Below are 20,634 nucleotides of genomic sequence, written 5' to 3' on the forward strand. Positions count from 1 at the left end.
AGGCAGCAGCACCTGGGGGGAGCTGGGAGGAGTGTGAAGGCAGCAGCACCTGGGGGGAGCAGGGAGGAGTGTGAAGGCAGCAGCACCTGGGGGGAGCAGGGAGGAGTGTGAAGGCAGCAGCACCTGGGGGGAGCGGGGAGGAGTGTGAAGGCAGCATCTGGGGGGGAGCAGGGAGGAGTGTGAAGGCAGCATCGGGGGGGGGGAGCAGAGGAGTGTGTAGGCAGCATCTGGGGGGGAGCAGAGAGGAGTGTGAAGGCAGCATTTGGGGGGGGGGGGGAGCAGAGAGGAGTGTGTAGGCAGCATCTGGAACGCAATTGAGGGTGCGCGCATGCGCAGAAGGATGCCCGATGTCCCTATCTGAGGGACATGATGTTATGTTTGGGGAGGAACTCTAAGGGTGAGCAGGCAGTAAACTGTGAGGCACTTATGTCATATCCACGTAGTATCAGGCCTCCAGCAGGGGCAAAACGCGTTGAGGCATTAAGGGCATATCTGTGGCTGGTGGCGTAACGTCTCTGGATGAGTATATCCCCTATTACTAATTTTGGAATAAGATTGTTTACTGGGTTAATCTATAATAATTGACTGGTATTAGAAATGGTGTTTACTATACTGTGTTATTCATTTGAATATATATATATCATGTATGGTATTGGTGCACTTGATGGCAAAAGTTTGAAGTCCAGGCATATGTGCAAATATAACATACCAAAAACGACATTATAAGAGGCCCTTTTGCACTTTATTAGCACCTTATTTCTATTATGCATTAGGTATTGGGAGTGTTCGGTCTGATCCAGAGGTGCAACCTCCTATATCATTGTATGGCCACAGTGTTTATCAATTTTTAATCATTATGGCATCTTTCTGATTGCTGCAAAACCTACACTCTTCCTTTAGTGTTGAGGTATATCTCTATGGAAATAGGGTCTTCCTTTATAGATTCCACTTTATGACAGGGATAATTAAGGGACCCTAGGGTAAGCCATCGGGGAGCGGGGGCGCCACAACGTTCCCCCCTAGGGTGCCAACCTCCGCTGGTAGGAAGGGTGAGTCTAGGGACAGTCTAGATTTACACATGTACAGCAACCAGAAATGTTTCTATGATATTTTTCTGTGTTTTTTTTCTTCTTTTTTCGGATATTGTTTGCTTTGCATTTTGTGGGTCAAGTTCTTCTTTTTGACCTATTAGGCAATTATCAATAAACGTTAGTTTCTAAGTTTTTAAGGTCTTGTATGATGAAAATATTGGATGTGACCTTTTGAAACACAATCTTAAAAATTCCTGGGTGCAGAAAAAGCTGAAAGAGTGCCCAACCATCAGGAGGCTACATTTTCTCCAACCACCACCTACAAAGCTGTAGTACGAGAGCCTAGAAATCCACGGTCTGGCAACCAAGCACCCAGGGTCACATATAGCAGCAGTATGTAGCTACCACAAAGGGGATTTTGTTTTTGACAGCGAGCCAGCCAATGAAAGAGGTGCATGCTGGTTGCAAACCCCAAAGAGATTGTGTACTATTAAGAATGAGGATCACAACTGTCCAGGTGTGTGGCAATTCAGCCCTATTCACGTCTGCTCACCATAACCTCCACGCAAGGGGGTGAGCGGGGGTGGGGGTCACAGGAAGATCAGGAAACCCTGTCATTGTAATCCTGTTGCAGCCCTTTAATTCAAAACATGATTGTGAGTCATTCCAACAGTAGGCGTGCACTTGGCTCTTACCTCGGAGGAATCCACTCGGCTTTCATTACTTGAGTATGTTACATTTTCCACCTAGAAACAAGGAGAATTTGCTGAGCCTGCAGCCACTGACCCCGAGACATTGGCCACTGGATCAGACACTCACCGTGCCGCCCTCCTTATAAAGCAGACGACTGTTCTCTAGAGCAGCCACTCTCTGGCTTAGGTTAGCCATGGTGAAGTCCATGTGGAGGAGCCGCTGGTCATTCTGCTTCACAAACATCAGCAAAGTGCTGTTCAAATCCTCCAAGGAGTCCTGCAACTGCAGCACAGAAAAGGAAGCAATCATAATACCACCACAGACTGCATACCACCCAGGACAGAGAAGGTGAGTGATAGGAACCCTACCTGAAGAGCACTACTTATGGCTGTAGCTGAAGGCTCAGATGTGACCTGCAAAAGATGAACATGAAGGTGAACGAGCATTTCTCCCCGAAGGCATGGTGCCGTGAAGAGAAGCGACCTGCAGGTGGCCACTCACCACGTCACTCTGAAGAGCCTCTACTTTCTTCTTTTGTTCCTCCGCTGATAACTGTAATGTCTCCACATCATGATGGACACTGGTCAACGTACTGCCCAAAGTAGCCACACTCTGAAGTAGAAGAAATACAGACATTACATAGGCTGTGTATGCAACCAACAGGTGGGAGACCAACACAACACAAGATGGAGACCAATGTGTAGCTGGGGAGAAGTATGAGTATGGGGTCTGGGCCGCCTCATACCTTCTGGAGCTCCTCCATTGTTTTAGGTAGGTTGATCATATCGGACGCAGACTTGAGACTGATTTTCAGCTGAGTGACAGCAGTGGTCAGAAGTGCAATCTGCAATAAAGTAACAATAGAAAAACATAAATTAGTTAGAGCATACAAAGAACAGTATAGGGGACAGTACTTGATGGAACGACATCAGCCGAGTGGTGTAGAGCAGGGTTCCCCACCTCCAGTCCTCAAGGCCCTCCAACAGGTCATATTTTCAGGATTTCCTTAGTATTGTACAGGTGATAATTACATCACCTGCTCAGGCAATAATTCCATCACCTGTGCAATACTAAGGAAATCCTGAAAATATGACCTGTTGGAGGGCCTTGAGTTGGGTAACCCTGGTGTAGAGGACAATGTGGAGCACTGTGCAAAAGGGCCGTCAGATCTCCTTTCCTCCATCCTCCCTAGTTCTCAGCAGTAGGGACATCAGATCTATTGTAATGGGGGTGGTCTTGTGCCCATGATCACCACTCACCTGCTTATTCACCTCAGTTATGTTTGACCACAGTATATTTAACCCCTTGTCTCCGCTCTCTATTTCCTCGAGGCGCCTCTGTTTCACCAGTAAGTCTTCATTGATCTTTGGGATATCTTGGCCTGAGCTTCGCTGAGTTGATTCCACTGTGAAAAGAAGGTCATAATCATAGGGTCCTCACCTCACACACAGCTCAATTTTCGTTTATTTTAACCCTTCCACTGCCAGGGATCTAATAGTTGCCATCTGGATGTGAAAGGGTTAAGTTCCTGCTCCTGATGGGGAACATGCCAGGCTGACACTTTCTTACTTGCTTTGAACTTTTCTTTAAGGGCATCTATGTTCTCCTTCAGGGCGACTTGCATCCAGACGAGGCCAACACATGTCACCACACATGCTGCCAGCACGATGAAGCCGCACAGAGGGTAGAACAGCCGGCAGCACCGGAGAATGCTCCACCTGCGAGAATAGGAAAGATAGAAAGCTCCATTAAAGACTGAGCTGGGAGATGCAGTCCTGACCCGCAGGGCTGTGGTGTCAGTAACCCAAACCTCCAACTCCTCAATTTCCCTGACTGCGACTCCGTCATACATGGCTCATGTTTAAGGGATACATTAACTGTAATAAACTGGTAACATCAGGCTTTTCTTCACCATTATGACACAATAAGCCATTTCCCGTTCACTCTAGCAGTTCTGAGATGAGTGCAGGCATTCCTTCCCAATGCCTTTTCCCCCTGATCTGTAGAGGAGGAACTTCACTACTGAGCATGTACATAAAGGGCAGCACAGATGGATACCAGTGGATGGCCATGGAACAAGGAGGTGGAACACTATTCTACAGGTGAACAACTGGCTACGTCGATAGTGCGGTCAGCAAGGATTTGGATTTCTGGATCACGGAGAGAATTACCTATACGATGGACTACTTGCTAGGCATGGGCTGCACCTTACCAAGATTGTAAAAACACATTGTAGAAAGGCAACTTCCATATCTCATGAGGAGAGCTTTAAACTAGAACATTGTGGGAAGGGAAGCAAAAGGCCAGGGAAAGCCGTACAGCGAACAAATACTATTGAGAGCTATTAGAAGTGGAAAGGAAGAACACAGACAAAGAAAATCAGAATAAAAATATTGGAAAAAGATAAACCGATCAAACTAAGGTGTTTCTATACAAATGCACAAGTCATGGGCAACACACAAGGAGAATTGGAGCTACTAATGCAGGAAAATAAATATGATGTTGTGAAGACACGGGGTCTTCCGTGGGCGTAATACTACTCAGAACACAGGGTGAGGGTAAAACAGTGTGGCAATACTTTATTGAACCAAACAGACAGACAATAACATATAAAACAGTCCCAGCAAGTACCCAAGATGGTACATTACATAGTCTCACCCTTCCGCTGACCCGCATGGGATAGAACAGCGGCAACTTTGGAGACTTCCAGGACCGACTACCTCAACCAGTGGTCCCCCTCTGGCACGCCCCCACAGAGAGAAGGTAGCGGCAAGCTTACAAAGCTAGCAGTCCATCGAGGTACAGGGCCAGGAGACCCGAGGGTCCCAACCCTGGCCTCTCCGAGTTTCCATGGGTTCCAGGAGACTGGAGGGTCGCACCTGGCAACCCCAAACAACATATCAATGGGGCAGGTGACTTCATCGTCCCAACCTGGTCTCCCTAAATGTATCCATGGGCTCTCTGATGGTCAGTGGAGTAGATAAGTATCTTTCCAGTCAGGGCCATATACCCTTAGGCCGCAATCATGTAGAATCCAAATCTGTGTCTCTTTGGTTAAAGCCATGCTTCCAAGCTGTTGGTCTCAGTCTCTGATCTTTGATTCTCCTTGTAAAGTCTCTTTCCAATCTGTGTTTCAAGACTGATTGCTACAGAAGAATATCTCCTTTTTAAGTACACATCCACAGGTCAAGGGTTAGGGATGATATCATTCCACAGGGCTCAGGTCTCCTTGTTTCTGCATTTAATCAATTTACATAGTTGGTATAGGAGAGGGCTCTTTAAATCAACATCTAACTGGCTTTTCATATATCAGAATATTAACAAACATCATTGTTTCCAAACGAAGAGAAGTCAACATGCAGTTTTCTACAAATAGGATGTCCTTCTTGACCAGCCACAGAAACACACATTTACAAGTCAACACAAAGATAATAGTGTATTTCTCTTGGATTAACAAATCTAAACGTCTGGCTGATTAAGATTATAAACTGTATCGTCACAGATGTCATTGGCACCACTGAAACTTGGGAGGATACACATGATTGGAATACAAGGCTAGAAGGATACAACTTATTTGCAAGAAACAGACTTAATAAACGGTGAAGACGTGTCAAATTGTATGTTAGAAAAGCGTATATCTCCAGAGATTGAAGCTTCAGAGACTGGGGAGTTCTGTGGAAACTGTTTGCGTAAGAATACAAGGAGAGAACAACGTAAAGGACACCATTGTAGGCGTTTACTATAGGCCACCTGGGAAAACTGAAGATATGGATGAACTCTTTAAGCAGCAAATGGCCAAGTTGTCAAAAAAGTCTCAAGTTACTTACAAGGAAACAGGATTTTTCGGAGACCATGACAGCACGAGAAAGGGGAATCGGCCGGAAACCTACAGGCTTAAAAGGGGTGGCACCTCTCTCCCACCTCAGTTCGGATTACAGAGCATTGAGAGGACCGCCAGGTTAATAAACACAAAAAACCCCCCCACAAAATTACCAAACCACATGACACCTATCAAGTGTGAGATTATAAATAAAAAGGGAGTGCTCCCACAAATATGAAGGGAGGGAATATAAGGGTGCTGTCATGGTCTCTGAAAAATCCCGTTACTGATGAGTAACTTAAGACTTTATCGGTCGACCATGACAGCACCACGAGAGAATTACAGAGATGAAGTAATCTAAGGAGGGACCACAGCCTGGAGCACTCTTCTCCCAAAGGTGAGGTCAGCCGAAACACCCATATCTAACCTATAGTGTCTATAGAAAGTAGAGGGAGAGGATCAGGTAGCAGCCTTACATATGTCTTCTATCGAGACACCTGTCATCCTTTCAAATTCCATGCTGTCAAGTGGAGGCTAGTTGCTTGAGGATGGAATATCGGACCCTGGAACAGGAGATCAGGAATCTCGGGTAGGACCCAAGGATTGGAGATGGACATGCTCTTCAGGCATGAGAACCAGGGTCTCCTGGGCCAGAAGGGCGCGATCAGCAGAACCCTCGCCTTGTCTTCCCTGATCTTCCTTATGACCATGGGAAGTAGTGCCAATGGGGATGGGGGCGGGGGGAGGCATACGTCAGGCTGAAATCCCAGGGTATCAGGAGAGTGTCCTCAGCTAGGGGATTTTCTCTGGGATCTAGGGAAAAGAAAAACCTTGTCTTCCGATTTAGTTTCGTGGCAAAACAGGTCTACCACCGGAGAGCCCCATCTTCGGACTGTTTGGGTAAAAACTCCTTGATTTAGTTCCCACTCCCCTTGTATCAGAGGATAACGGCTTAGGTAATCTGTTCTGGAGTTTTTTTTCCCCTTATATGGAGGGCCGTCAAGGAAAGGAGATGACTTTCCGTAACCTGGAAGAGATGATCTGTCACTCATCAGCGATCTTGACCGTGTACCCCCCTGGTGGTTGACATAGGCTACCGCAACTCTATTATTTTAGAGGATCTTTACATTCTGGCCCTAAGGAAAATGAAGAAATTATTCACCACCTTTTCTACTGCCAGCAGTTTTTTTGCATTGGAGGAGAGACCCTTTTCACTATCTGACCAGGTCCCCTGAGCTACCATATCCCCCAAATTGGCTCCCCACCCTCTCTGGGACTCACGTCTGTGGTAGCTGCTCTAGTGACCCTAATTACCCATGGAACCCCCACCCCTCCCCGAGATAGGTTTCTCTCATCCTGCCACCAGTGTAAAGATTGCACTGACCGGAGTGAGAAGAACATCTTCCCTTCGAAGAGGCTTCATTATGTAACATCCCACTGTAGAACCCTGGAGTGGTATTGTGCCTACAGAACCCTTGGAAAACACGATGTCAGGGTACCCAGAGACATTGCCCCTCTAGGGGATCTGCTGTGGCATCCTTCACCTGGCTCCTAATCTTTTGTATTTTCAGTTTCCGGGAGGTAACATTCTTGAGTTTCCGAATCAAGCATAATCCCCAAAAACTGCTGAACTTTCAAGGGGACTAATCTGGATTTTTCTAAAGTCAGTACCCAACCCAGATTTTTTTTTAGGATGGTCATTACTTCTTTTAGGTGCATACCACATTGGTAGGTAGAATTCCCTACCACTAAGAAATCGTCCAGATAAGGGATAATTAAAATATCACGTTCCCAGATATGAGCCATGATCTCCACCATAACTTTAGTAAACACCTGAGGGGCTATGGCTAAATTAAACGTCAAGGTCCTGAACTGGAAATGTTTAATCTTCCCATGCAAGACTATGGCCACCCTCAGGTATTTCTGATATTCGTTATATATAGGCAAATGATAATAAGAGTCTTTCAAATCCAATACTACCATGCAACAGCCAGTAATTTTATTGCTAAACTGATAGGTTTTTGATTATTCCCACCTTTAAAATGGAATCTATTAAGAGCTGTAAGGTTAATTATTAGTGTTGAGCGAGTATGCTCTGTTAACCCTTTCGGTGAGTATGCTCGGGCCGAGCTCCAAGTAGTTACAGCTGCTCAGTGATGAGGTTAAATCGCTCCCGTGTGCATGATTTGCAACTGTTTGACAGCTTTATTACATGGGAGGAATGTCTAACAGTCGCAAATCATGCACACAGGAGCGATTCAACCATATCACCGAGCAGCTGTAACTACTCAGAGCTCGGCCCGAGCATACTCTGCAAAAGGGTTAATAGAACATACTCGCTCAACACTATTAATTATACATCTGAAGGAGCAGTCAGGCTTAGAAACCAGGAAGAGGAGAGAGTAGAACCCCAACCTCCTTTCAAACGTTGGGACCTCCACCAGAACAGCCTTCTGGACTAAACTTAGCACCTCCTTTTGTAGGGCCAGTTGCTCTGTCTCGGAGGTACGGACCAGGGTCACAATGAATCTGTCATGAAGGATCGCCTGGAACTCGGACATCAGACCCAGGATCCAGTTACTGGCTGAAATAGCTGTCCAGGCAGGTAAGAAGCCTAACAGGCTCCCCCCTTAACTGGGCTACGAGTCATTGACTCAACTCCAGGGGCCCCTAAGAACCGAACAGAAGCCCTCTACCTTTCGGCCTGTGATCCTCCAACTTATCCTGCTCTCTGTGGTCTTTTATGTACAAATCTTCTTTTGCAGAATGAACAAGTAAGCAGGCATGGATAGGTTAGAAAATCCTTTTTTCATATCGCTCGCCTTGTCCAAGATCTCACCCAGAGCCAGACCAAAGAGGTGATCCCCCTCACACGGGATAGAGCACAGCCTTGTTCTGGCCTGGATATCTCTAACCCTAACCCGAGGTACTACTGACTGCATTGGACATGGCGGCCAACTTTGCCGCCAACTTAACAGAATTCGCAGAGGCATCCACTAGGAAAGGTGCAGACCCCAGCATGAGCGGGATGTTGGAAAAGATCTTTCTGGATGTATTATCCTTCTGATGGGACTCAAGCTGTTCCAGCCATATCATCAAGGATCTGGCCGAACAAGTTTCTGCAACCGCCGGCTTTAAGGCTTCAGCTGCTGTTTCCCAGGTCCCTTTTTAGAAAGGTATCCACTTTTCCGTCCAAAAGGTCCTTAAGAGCTCCCATATCATCAAAAGGAAGAGATGATTTTCTAGATGCCTTCGTTATGGCTACATCTAATCTCGGGGCTTTCTCCCAAGAGGATGAAGCTGAAACCTCAAAGGGGTATTTCCTCTTAAAGGAAGGGGGAAAGAGTCCTTTCTCTCCGGTCTTTCCCACTCCTTATTATTAGTCCCTGGAGTCTATCATTAACCGCAAAACATCTTCTCTTCCTTTGACCCAAGCCCTGAACATAACATCTTGGACCGATTTCTCTGGTCTGGTGTCCACAATATTCACAGTTGAACGGACCACTTTAATCAGACCATCAATTTAATTTAGTGGAAAACAATGTTGTCCTGCACCATTATTTGAGGATGAGGATGAAGAAGAAGTGGAGCCATCCGAGTCCTCCTCATAGTTCAATGGGAGGGAGACATCAGAGGCTGGGGAGACCTCATAATCCGTATACACCTTTCTCTTCACTTTTTTAGAGAGGGCCTTGCTGATCTGACTTGACCAATGTTTTTAACCCTGAAGCGAAACTAGGGGTCTCATCTGCCAAAGTTTGATTGATACAGGACTGGCACAGTCTTTTTGGGTATGAGTCCACTAATAGGGCCTTACACAACGCACATTCCTTGTGCTTAGATTTGGTGATGCACGTCTTCCCCCTGGAGGCTGCAGAGTTGTCCTTCCTAGAGGAGCTACGATGACTGGACCTGCTCGCAGATCCTCGCCTTCAGTGACCCGAAGGCATCGCTGAGGTGGCGATGGCAGGTGCAGCTGTCATTGCTGTTCACTTTGACTCCATTTTACAATAGGGGCAGAAGATGCTGGGAAGCTTAGACCCATGAAGCATGATTGCTTTTATACCTGCGCCCGTCACAGGTTCTCCCCCTCAAGGACAGGAAACCAAAGTGAGGCGGGAGAGAGGTGCTGCCCTTTTAAGCCTGTATGTTTCCTGTCCTCGGTGGGTGGATCCCCTCTCTCGTGCTGTCATGGTCAACCGATAAAATATGATGTAGTGATCATGGGAGATTTCAACTATGCAAACATTTGTTGGGAATTTCTCTCAGGCAAAAATAACAAGTCCAGCAAATTCTTATCCTCTCTTGCTGACAACTTTATCTTCCAAAAGGTAGAAGAGAGAACAAGGAGGATCTGCTACCTTGGATCTAATCTTCTTAAACTGGGAGATGATGGTTGAGGAGGTAAGGGGGCTGGGACCCTAGGAGGAACCGATCATGCGGTCATAGAATTCTGGATAACTAGAGGAAGAAGACATGTGAAGAGTCAGACTTCAAGGTTAGATTTCAGAAAGGCAAAACGGACTCAAAGAGAATAGGAGGGATCCAATGGCTGGATGTCCTTAAGGACAGAAATGTCCCGGAAGGATAGGAAAGTTTGAAAAATTCGATTCTCAAAGCGCAATCGTTAATCCTCGAGAAGAGGGAAAAATGGGAAGCATTTAAGGAAACCAGGATGGATGAACATAGAACTTTAAACACATGCGGAAATTTCCGCAGCATGTGCACAGCACATGCGGATTATCATTGGGGAACATGGCAGACCTACTATCAAGCGTTTTTTAAGCATTTCTGCAGCGGAATTGCTGCTGCGGAAACGCTTAAAAAACGCATCGTGGGCACACAGCCTAAGGCTATGTGCCCACGATGCAGAAATGAAGCAGAAAATTTCTGCATTTCTGCATCTCCCTGGCAGAAAAAAACGCATGCAGATTGTGCATGCGTTTTTCCTGCAGAATACATGCGGATCCACATGCGGGTTCACATGCGTTTCCGCATGCAGATTGACAAGCACTTTCCAGGCGATAGCATCACTTGGAAAGTGCTTGACAACTAGGTCACACTGTATAAATCCATGCAAACAGCAACCGGCATGGATTTATACAGTGTGAACCATAAAAATTAAAACAAATAAAGCTATACTCACCCCCGATGCCCAGCGTGTGCTGCAGCGCTGCTCCCTGGCTGGTTCCCGGCTGCCGGCATATCGCGAGACAGAGCGGTGAAGGGCCTGCGGTCACATGACTGTGACGTCACCGAAGGTCCTTCAGCGCTGCTGGCATTCAGAGAGAAGACGCCGGACAGGTGAGTATAAACTTTATTTGTTATTTTATACTTTTTTTTACAGGTACAATGGTACCCAGGTCTGGATGAGAGTCTCCTCTCCTCCAGAACTGGGTACCATCCGCACATAGAGACGCATAGAAGCCGCTTGTAAAAATGTACAGTCGCGGTTTCTGTGCGTCTCAATGCAAGTCAATGGCGGGAGTTCCGCTGCACTTCCGCAAAATTAAATGACATGCTGCGGATTTTTGTACGTAGCATAAACGCTGCGGAAAAATCCGCAGCATGTGCATAGAACATGCGGAATCCCCTTGGGGACCATGGGGTGCGGATTACCTAGCGTTTCACAAGCGTTTCCGCTGCGGAAATTCCGCAGCATAAACGCTTGAAAAACGCTACGTGGGCACACAGCCTAAGAGAAACAGAGTCTAGATCACGTGAAGTCATTATCCCCCTCTACTCCTCTTTGGTCAGACCTCATCTGGATACTGTGTACAGTTTTGGGCGCCACATTTTAGACATGAAGAAACTGGAGCAAGTTTAGAGAAGAGCGACCAGAATGGTGACCGGTCTGCAAACCATGTCCTATGAGGAACGGTTGCAGGATTTGGGAATGTTTAGCTTGCAAAAAAGAAGACTGAGAGGAGACTTAATAGCTGTCTACAAATATCTCAAGGGCTGTCACATTGTAGAAGGATCATCTTTATTCTCATTTGCACAAGGAAAGACTAGAAGCAATGGGATGAAACTGAATGGGATGAGACACATTAGATATTAGAAGACACTTTTTGACAGTGAGGTGATCAATGAGTGGAACAGGCGGCCACGAGAGGTGGTGAGTTCGCCTACAATGGAAGTCTTCAGGAGGCTGGACAGATATCTGTCACGGATGATTTAGTGACTCCTGCATTGAGTCGGGCGATGGACACGAGGACCCTGGAGGACCCTGGAGGACCCCTCCAACTCTAACAGTCTAAGATTCCATTAGACTCAGCTCAACTAAAAGCCAAAATCCTTAGGCTAGGAAAAGAACAGACTCCACCAAAATGTACTCCAACTCCACGGCCCTCCCATCCGGTTGAGGTCACGTCGCACCGGGGACGCGGGCGGCCCTCCCGTCCGGTTGAGGTCACGTCGCACCGGGGACGCGGGCGGCCCTCCCGTCCGGTTGAGGTCACGTCGCACCGGGGACGCGGGCGGCCCTCCCGTCCGGTTGAGGTCACGTCGCACCGGGGACGCGGGCGGCCCTCCCGTCCGGTTGAGGTCACGTCGCACCGGGGACGCGGGGGGTGGCCCTCCCGTCCGGTTGAGGTCACGTCGCACCGGGGACGCGGGGGGTGGCCCTCCCGTCCGGTTGAGGTCACATCGCTCCGGGGACGCGGGGGGCAGCCCTCCCGTCCGGTTGAGGTCACATTGCACCGGGGATGCGGGGGGCGGCCCTCCCGTTCGGTTGAAGGTCACGTCGCACCGGGGACGCGGGCGGCCTTCCTGTCCGGTTGAGGTCACATCGCACCGGGCACGCGGGCGGCCTTCCTGTCCGGTTGAGGTCACATTGCACCGGGGATGCGGGCGGCCTTCCTGTCCGGTTGAGGTCACATCGCACTGGGGATGCGGGGGGCGGCCTTCCTGTCCGGTTGAGGTCACATCGCACTGGGGATGCGGGGGGCGGCCTTCCTGTCCGGTTGAGGTCACATCGCACTGGGGATGCGGGGGGCGGCCTTCCTGTCCGGTTGAGGTCACATCGCACCGGGGACGCGGGCGGCCTTCCTGTCCGGTTGAGGTCACATCGCACCGGGGACGCGGGGGGTGGCCCTCCCGTCCGGTTGAGGTCACGTCGCACCGGGGACGCGGGGGGCGGCCTTCCTGTCCGGTTGAGGTCACATCGCACTGGGGATGCGGGGGGCGGCCTTCCTGTCCGGTTGAGGTCACATCGCACTGGGGACGCGGGCGGCCTAGTGGACGGGCAGGTAGCAGCAGCCCCTTAGCTGACGACCTCTCGCAGGCGCCACCCCCAGCAGATTCCAGTGTGGGGGGCAATCCCGCCCGCCAGTCACTCACACGACCCTACGGTCGGGCTTCACTGACCTCCCGCAGCGGATGCGGCTCTCCCCCGGGGCAGAGTACTCGTCCTCCTCCGTGTAGGTATCGGAGTCTGAAGCAGGCGGCTCGGTGCGCAGCAGGCGATGGCCGGAGCCTTTCTTGGCCTTCTTCCTCCCGCCGTCTCCGGCCAGGCCGATCAAGGCGTTCAGCTCCTTGCGTTTCTTCATCTTCTTCTGCGCTGTAGAGGCGGCCGGAATCCCGGCGGACAGAGCGCCGGAACCCATGTACCAGGCCGAGCCCTCACTGCACTATGCCCTCCTCACATCCGGGGACTACAGCGCCACGTCACATCGGGGGCGGGGCCTTCACTTTACAGCATCCCTGAGGCGGGCAATAAAGCTTTGCGTCACACCGGGGGCGGGGCCTTCACATGTACAGCATTTCCTGAGGCGGGGAATAAAGCTTTGCGTCACACTGGGGGGGGTCTTCACCTGTACAGCATCGGTGAGGCGGGGAATAAAGCTTTGCGTCACACCGGAGGCGGGGTCTTCACCTGTACAGCCTTCCTGAGGCGGGGAATAAAGCTTTACCTCACACCGGGGGCGGGGTCTTCACCTGTACAGCATCCCTGAGGCGGGGAATAAAGCTTTGCGTCACACCGGGGGCGGGGTCTTCACCTGTACAGCATCCCTGAGGCGGGGAATAAAGCTTTGCGTTACACCGGGGGCGGGGCCTTCCCCTGTACAGCATCCCTGAGGTGGGGAATAAAGCTTTGCGTTACACCGGGGGCGGGGCCTTCACCTGTACAGCATCCCTGAGGCGGGGAATAAAGCTTTACCTCACACCGGGGGCGGGGTCTTCACCTGTACAGCATCCCTGAGGTGGGGAATAAAGCTTTGCGTCACACCGGGGGCGGGGTCTTCACCGGTACAGCATCCCTGAGGCGGGGAATAAAGCTTTGCGTCACACCGGGGGCGGGGTCTTCACCTGTACAGCATCCCTGAGGCGGGGAATAAAGCTTTACGTCACACAGGGGCGGGGCCTTCACCTTTAGATCATTGCTGAGGCGAGGAATAAAGATTTTCGTCACACCAGGGGAGGGGCCTTCACCTGTACAGCATCCCTGAGGCGGGGAATAAAGCTTTGCGTCACACCGGGGGCGGGGTCTTCACCTTTACAGCAGTCCTGGGGCAGGGAATAAAGCTTTGCGTCACACCGGGGGCGGGGTCTTCACCTGTACAGCCTTCCTGAGGCGGGGAATAAAGCTTTACCTCACACCGGGGGGGGGGCTTCACATGTACAGCATCCCTGAGGCGGGAAAAAAAGGTTTACATCACACTGGGGGCGGGGCCTTCACCTGTACAGCATCCCTGAGGCGGGGAATAAAGCTTTGCGTCACACCGGGGGCGGGGCCTTCACCTGTACAGCATCCCTGAGGCGGGGAATAAAGCTTTGCGTCACACCGGGGGCGGGGCCTTCACCTGTACAGCATCCCTGAGGCGGGGAATAAAGCTTTGCGTCACACCGGGGGCGGGGCCTTCCCCTGTACAGCATCCCTGAGGTGGGGAATAAAGCTTTGCGTTACACCGGGGGCGGGGCCTTCACCTGTACAGCATCCCTGAGGCGGGGAATAAAGCTTTACCTCACACCGGGGGCGGGGTCTTCACCTGTACAGCATCCCTGAGGTGGGGAATAAAGCTTTGCGTCACACCGGGGGCGGGGTCTTCACCGATACAGCATCCCTGAGGCGGGGAATAAAGCTTTACCTCACACCGGGGGCGGGGTCTTCACCTGTACAGCATCCCTGAGGCGGGGAATAAAGCTTTACGTCACACAGGGGCGGGGCCTTCACCTTTAGATCATTGCTGAGGCGAGGAATAAAGATTTGCGTCACACCAGGGGAGGGGCCTTCACCTGTACAGCATCCCTGAGGCGGGGAATAAAGCTTTGCGTCACACCGGGGCGGGACCTTCACCTTTACAGCATCCCTGAGGCGGGGAATAAAGCTTTGCGTCACACCGGGGGCGGGGTCTTCATCTGTACAGCATCCCTGAGGCGGGGAATAAAGCTTTGCGTCACACTGGGGGCGGGGTCTTCACCTGTACAGCATCCCTGAGGCGGGGAATAAAGCTTTGCGTCACACCGGGGGCGGGGCCTTCACCTTTACAGCATCCCTGAGGCGGGGAATAAAGCTTTGCGTCACACCGGGGGCGGGGCCTTCACCTTTACAGCATCTCTGAGGCGGGGAATAAAGCTTTGCGTCACACCGGGGGCGGGGTCTTCACCTGTACAGCATCCCTGAGGCAGGGAATAAAGCTTTGCGTCACACCGGGGGCGGGGTCTTCACCTGTACAGCATCCCTGAGGCGGGGAATAAAGCTTTGCGTCACACCGGGGGCGGGGCCTTCACCTGTACAGCATCCCTGAGGCGGGGAATAAAGCTTTGCGTCACACCGGGGGCGGGGCCTTCACCTGTACAGCATTCCTGAGGCGGGGAATAAAGCTTTGCGTCACACCGGGGGCGGGGTCTTCACCTGTACAGCATCCCTGAGGCGGGGAATAAAGCTTTGCGTCACACCGGGGGCGGGGTCTTCACCTGTACAGCATCCCTGAGGCGGGAAATAAAGCTTTGCGTCACACCGGGGGCGGGGTCTTCACCTGTACAGCATCCCTGAGGTGGGGAATAAAGCTTTGCGTCACACCGGGGGCGGGGCCTTCACCTGTACAGCCTTCCTGAGGCGGGGAATAAAGCTTTGCGTCACACCAGGGGCGGGGTCTTCACCTGTACAACATCCCTGAGGCAGGGAATAAAGCTTTGCGTCACACCGGGGGCGGGGTCTTCACCTGTACAGCATCCCTGAGGCGGGGAATAAAGCTTTGCGTCACACCGGGGGCGGGGCATTCACCTGTACAGCATTCCTGAGGCGGGGAATAAAGCTTTGCGTCACACCGGGGGCGGGGTCTTCACCTGTACAGCATCCCTGAGGCCTGGAATAAAGCTTTGCGTCACACCGGGGGCGGGGTCTTCACCTGTACAGCATCCCTGAGGCGGGGAATAAAGCTTTGCTTCACACAGGGGCGGGGCTTTCACCTTTACAGCATCCCTGAGGCGGGGAATAAAGCTTTGCGTCACACCGGGGGCGGGGTCTTTGTAGCGCCCCGAGGGTTCGGCCGCTACAGGGGTATTGCACCTCAAACCAGAGGTGTGATATCCCACTCCCGGGTAAGGATAGAGTGTGGACCAGGGCTCGGTAGCTGCATGCATCACACACACCCAATTTCCGAGGGACAGTTCAACGGTGCTCCCATTAGACAGAAGTGCAGGCACGACAGAATCTGTCCCTGGCTGGAGTGGGGAGGGGGGAGGAAAACCCAGTGATGTAGGAGCAGATAGGGGTTGGGTCTCTGGGCATAGGTAGGAGCACATTGGTTGCAAGTCACCTGGGCTCATACACAGAGAGGGAGGTATATAAGGTGGGCACCATCTTAGATCAGTAGTCAGTTCAGTCTGAGAGAGGAAGTGACAGAGCAGGGCCTCTGTGGAGCTCTGCTCCGGAGGCGGGCCTAGCCTATGAGGCCAGAACCAGCAGAGAGGACAGAAACTGAAAGGAACAGAAAGGAAAGGAAGAAAGGAACAGAACACCAAGAGAGGCCCGGAGACACGAAGGCAGAAGGAACCCCAAAGGCCCAGGAGATTGCGGGTGACGGGTTGGCAGAACAGGGTACCGGATCCCAAGTTGGTGGAGGCGACTAATCCTCAGCCAAGGACCGGCGGTCGTGATCATATCTTGGTGCGACCCCTCACTACACCTACTAGAAAGGCACACCACATAGGGTCAGGGAGGTGAGCATGAAGCCCTCCCAAGAGAAGGCCCGCAGGAGCTGGACAGACGTAGTGTCACTGGTGGGGCACGGCCAGAGAAAGGAGTAGAAGGGAGTCCTGTGACACACTCTGGAATTGCCTGGGGGTTGACCGAGCCCCCTGCCTGGTGGACGCAGCACGGCTCGGGCAGTCATTGCCCGCGGAATGACTTGGTGTTAGAACTCTCCTATTGTTTTTTTTCTAGTTTGCTGGTCACATGACCTTTTTTGCCTATTTTATCCGGCTCTGCCCTCCTGGCCTTGCTGGACTTCATTGTAATTACTACTCTTGAGCTAGCTTGGTGCTCTGTTACCTTTCTCTGTTGGTTTTGCTAGGTCTTCTGACCTCTATGTTCTATGTTGTGTGTTTGTCTTTTACTGCTACAATTTCTGCTAGGAGGTGTCCAACTGGTGTCCCAGTCCCTAGTTCTTGTAGGGATCCCTTCCTTGCATCTATAGGTCTTCGTACAGACTAGCTGAGGACTTTAGCGGGTCTGATCGCAGGATCAGGTTCCCCGTTACATCGTAGGGATCCAGTTTAGTTCTATTGTTAGTTCTATTGTAGGGACAGATCTCCTGTCTTTCCTTAGTGCTTGTAGCAGATCATAACAGTAAGTCCAGCCCAAAAAAAAAAAATTTCTCTAAGGAAATACCTCCAGTTTCCATCATGGTCTCGGTTCAAGATTTGGCTCAACGCTTGCCTCTGGAGGTGGCCGAGCTCCAACAACACGTGAGTAGCTGTTCTGGAGCACATTTTGTGGAGCCAAAGGTACATCTGCCTGATCTATTTTTTGGTGAAGAACAAGATTTTTTTTCTTTTAAAAATGCTTGTTTATTGTATTTTCGTTTAAGACCCAGATCCTCTGGTGATGAATCACAGCGCATAGGGTTCATAATGTCACTTTTGCGCAAAGATCCTCAGGGATGGGCCTTTTCTCTCCAACCTAGTGATCCGTGCTTTAGATCAGTGGATAGTTTTTTTTCTGCTTTGGGTTTGTTGTACGATGATCCTGATCGTGTCTCATCTGCTTGTAATGCACACGCCCGGGCTGAGCGGCGTGTGCGTGTGATTCCACTGGACCGTGCCGGAGAGTGAATGCCTGGAGGGGCGTAACTAGGTATTCACCCGATCCGACCAGGGTCGCACGACGGCATACGATGTCAGTGCACCAAGGAGGAATCGAGCAGAGGGACCAGGTGCTACTCCAGGACAGACCCCGGACACGGCTGTTGACCCACACAGAGGAATACAGGAACAGACTGGTTAGGCTGGCACACAGACTGGTGGGAATAGGCAGGCACGACTGGTATGCAGGCAGGCGGGTATGCAGGCAGGGGGGTACAGGCAAGCACGGCTAGAGTGCAGACAGGAAGGCGCTAGCAGGTAGGAACACAGGCGGGATAGGACCCAGTACACACTGGGACTCTGGAACAGAACCACAGATGTGGCGGACAAACACAGCAGAGTGAGGCCGCCCAGAGAGGTGAGCGAGAGCAGGGCAGGACGAGACCGCCCGGAGCGGTGAGCAAGAGCAGGGCAGGACGAGACCGCCCGGAGCGGTGAGCAAGAGCAGGGCAGGACGAGACCGCCTGGAGCGGTGAGCAAGAGCAGGGCAGGACGAGACCGCCTGGAGCGGTGAGCAAGAGCAGGGCAGGACGAGACCGCCTGGAGCGGTGAGCAAGAGCAGGGCAGGACGAGACCGCCTGGAGCGGTGAGCGAGACTGCCTGGAGCGGTGAGCAAGAGCAGAGCAGGACGAGACCGCCTGGAGCGGTGAGCAATAGCAGAGCAGGACGAGACCGCCTGGAGCGGTGAGCAAGAGCAGAGCAGGACGAGACCGCCTGAAGCGGTGAGCAAGAGCAGAGCAGGATGAGACCGCCTGGAGCGGTGAGCAAGAGCAGAGCAGGACGAGACCGCCTGGAGCGGTGAGCAAGAGCAGAGCAGGACGAGACCGCCTGGAGCGGTGAGCAAGAGCAGAGCAGGACGAGACCGCCTGGAGCGGTGAGCAAAGGGTCAGAGCTGAGCGAGACTGCCGGAGCAGTGAGCAAGGAGTCAGAGCAGGACGAGGCCGCCTGGAGCAGTGAGCAAGGAGTCAGAGCAAGACTGCCGGAGCATTGAGCAAAAGGGTAAGAGCGGAGCGAGACTGCCGGAGCAGTGAGCAAAAGGGTCAGAGCGGAGCAAGGCTGCCGGAGCAGTGAGCAAAAGGGTCAGAGCGGAGCAAGGCTGCCGGAGCAGTGAGCAAAAGGGTCAGAGCGGAGCAAGGCTGCCAGAGCAGTGAGCAAGGAGTCAGAGCAGGACGGACAAGGCTCTGTTCACACGGAACAGACAGGAAGGGAAAGGCAGAGCCAGACACCCACAGGGCACCCGCAGTGAAGCAGCGAGTGGACCACAAACTCACAAACGGGAGTACAGAGACAACAAGCAGGAGTTAGGTACGAGTTCAGACTCTGCAGAAAAAGGAAAGGAACGGACATAGAGGCAAAACAGGTAAAGGATAGGAGAGAGTTCAGACTGGAACTGAGTGTACGGAAGAGACCGACACTGCAGCGGGATAAAGGAGCGGGTCTGGGAATACGGCCCCCAGAGAGGCGGGACGAACAGGCAAGGAGCGTGTTCAGACAGGACAGACAAGATACAGGATCGGGTCTAGGTAATCGGCCCCTAGAAGGCGGGAGGAACAGGCTAGGAGCGTGTTCAGACAGGACAGACAAGATACAGGAGCGGGTCTAGGTAATCGGCCCCTAGAAGGCGGGGGGAACAGGCTAGGAGCGTGTTCAGACAGGACAGACAAGATACAGGAGCGGGTCTAGGTAATCGGCCCCTAGAAGGCAGGAGGAACAGGCTAGGAGCGTGTTCAGACAGGACAGACAAGATACAGGAGCGGGTCTAGGTAATCGGCCCCTAGAAGGCGGGAGGAACAGGCTAGGAGCGTGTTCAGACAGGCCTGGAAATACAGCCTCCAGGACAGGCAGACAAGAGAAACACAGAACGGGACCTGGCACCTTCAGAGTGCAAGCACACACTGAATGAAGCACAATGCTCAGGCAGGGATTGATTGGAGCAGCTGGGTTATATACCAGGTGACAGACAGCAATAGGCTGAGGACGCACAAGGGGTGTGACCCACAGCAGGTACAAAAAGCAGGAAGTGATCGGGCGCTGCCCTTAAGCAGCAGAAACAGACACAAACAGACAGCATGGAGGGAAGCCAGAGAGACATTCTGGACTGGAGATCAAGTGCGCGCTCTTGCACAGTGGGAGATGGACCACCATGCAAGGGCGCCGGCAGGTATGTTACACTGCTGAGTCTGAATTGAGACATCTGAGGCAGGGATCAGGTAATGTGGAAAAATATTGTTCTCACTTCCGTCGGTGGTCTGCCCAGTTGGGGTGGAACGATTCAGCTTTGAAAAGTTTGTTTCTTGCAGGGCTAGGTGAAAGGGTTAAGGATTTGCTGATTGCTTATCCCACACCTGGAAACTTGCAGGAGGCAATGCAATTAGCTATACGGGTGGACAGGAGACTGCGTGCAAGGGTTAATGAGAGTAAATCCTCTGCCATGTCAGCTCCGAGTTTTGAGAGGGTCTGTGCTGACAAAGGAGAGCCGATGGAGATTGGGGCGATGGCACCCCGCTCTCAGGAAAAAGACCGCAGGCTTTCTGGAGGTTTGTGCTTTTATTGCGGAAATTCTGGTCATTTTATTAAGAACTGTGTGCTTCGTATGAACAAAGAAAAAAAAATGGTCAGTCATGCACGTATAGCCTGTTTAAATACTAAGGGAGTATTCCTATCTGCTACTACCGCTGCTGAGGAAGAATTAATTGAATTTCGGGTATTTGTGGATTGTGGTTCTACTCTGAATGTGATTGATGGGGGATTCTTGGAAAAACTTAAATTAAAACCTAAACC

At 51.6% G+C, this 20,634-nt stretch overlaps 1 protein-coding gene across 1 annotated transcript in view; it reads right to left on the reverse strand.

Annotated features, from left to right (window-relative positions):
* EFCAB14 (EF-hand calcium binding domain 14) overlaps positions 1–13,240 on the reverse strand; it is a 40,848-nt gene extending 27,608 nt beyond the window's left edge. Inside the window, exons 1-8 of the mRNA XM_073644065.1 lie at positions 12,913–13,240; positions 3,294–3,442; positions 2,984–3,129; positions 2,470–2,568; positions 2,226–2,336; positions 2,093–2,137; positions 1,851–2,006; positions 1,727–1,777 (exon numbers count right to left, since the gene is read on the reverse strand). Coding sequence (XP_073500166.1) covers positions 1,727–1,777; positions 1,851–2,006; positions 2,093–2,137; positions 2,226–2,336; positions 2,470–2,568; positions 2,984–3,129; positions 3,294–3,442; positions 12,913–13,151 — 996 coding nt within the window. The 5' untranslated portion in view covers positions 13,152–13,240. The remainder of the gene's footprint in view (positions 1–1,726; positions 1,778–1,850; positions 2,007–2,092; positions 2,138–2,225; positions 2,337–2,469; positions 2,569–2,983; positions 3,130–3,293; positions 3,443–12,912) is intronic.
* Between the last annotated feature and the right edge of the window lie 7,394 nt (positions 13,241–20,634).

This window comes from Phyllobates terribilis, unplaced genomic scaffold (genome assembly GCF_046119375.1).
Source record: "Phyllobates terribilis strain yellow unplaced genomic scaffold, ASM4611937v1 Scaffold_8__6_contigs__length_399053987, whole genome shotgun sequence".
Lineage (NCBI taxonomy): Eukaryota > Metazoa > Chordata > Amphibia > Anura > Dendrobatidae > Phyllobates > Phyllobates terribilis.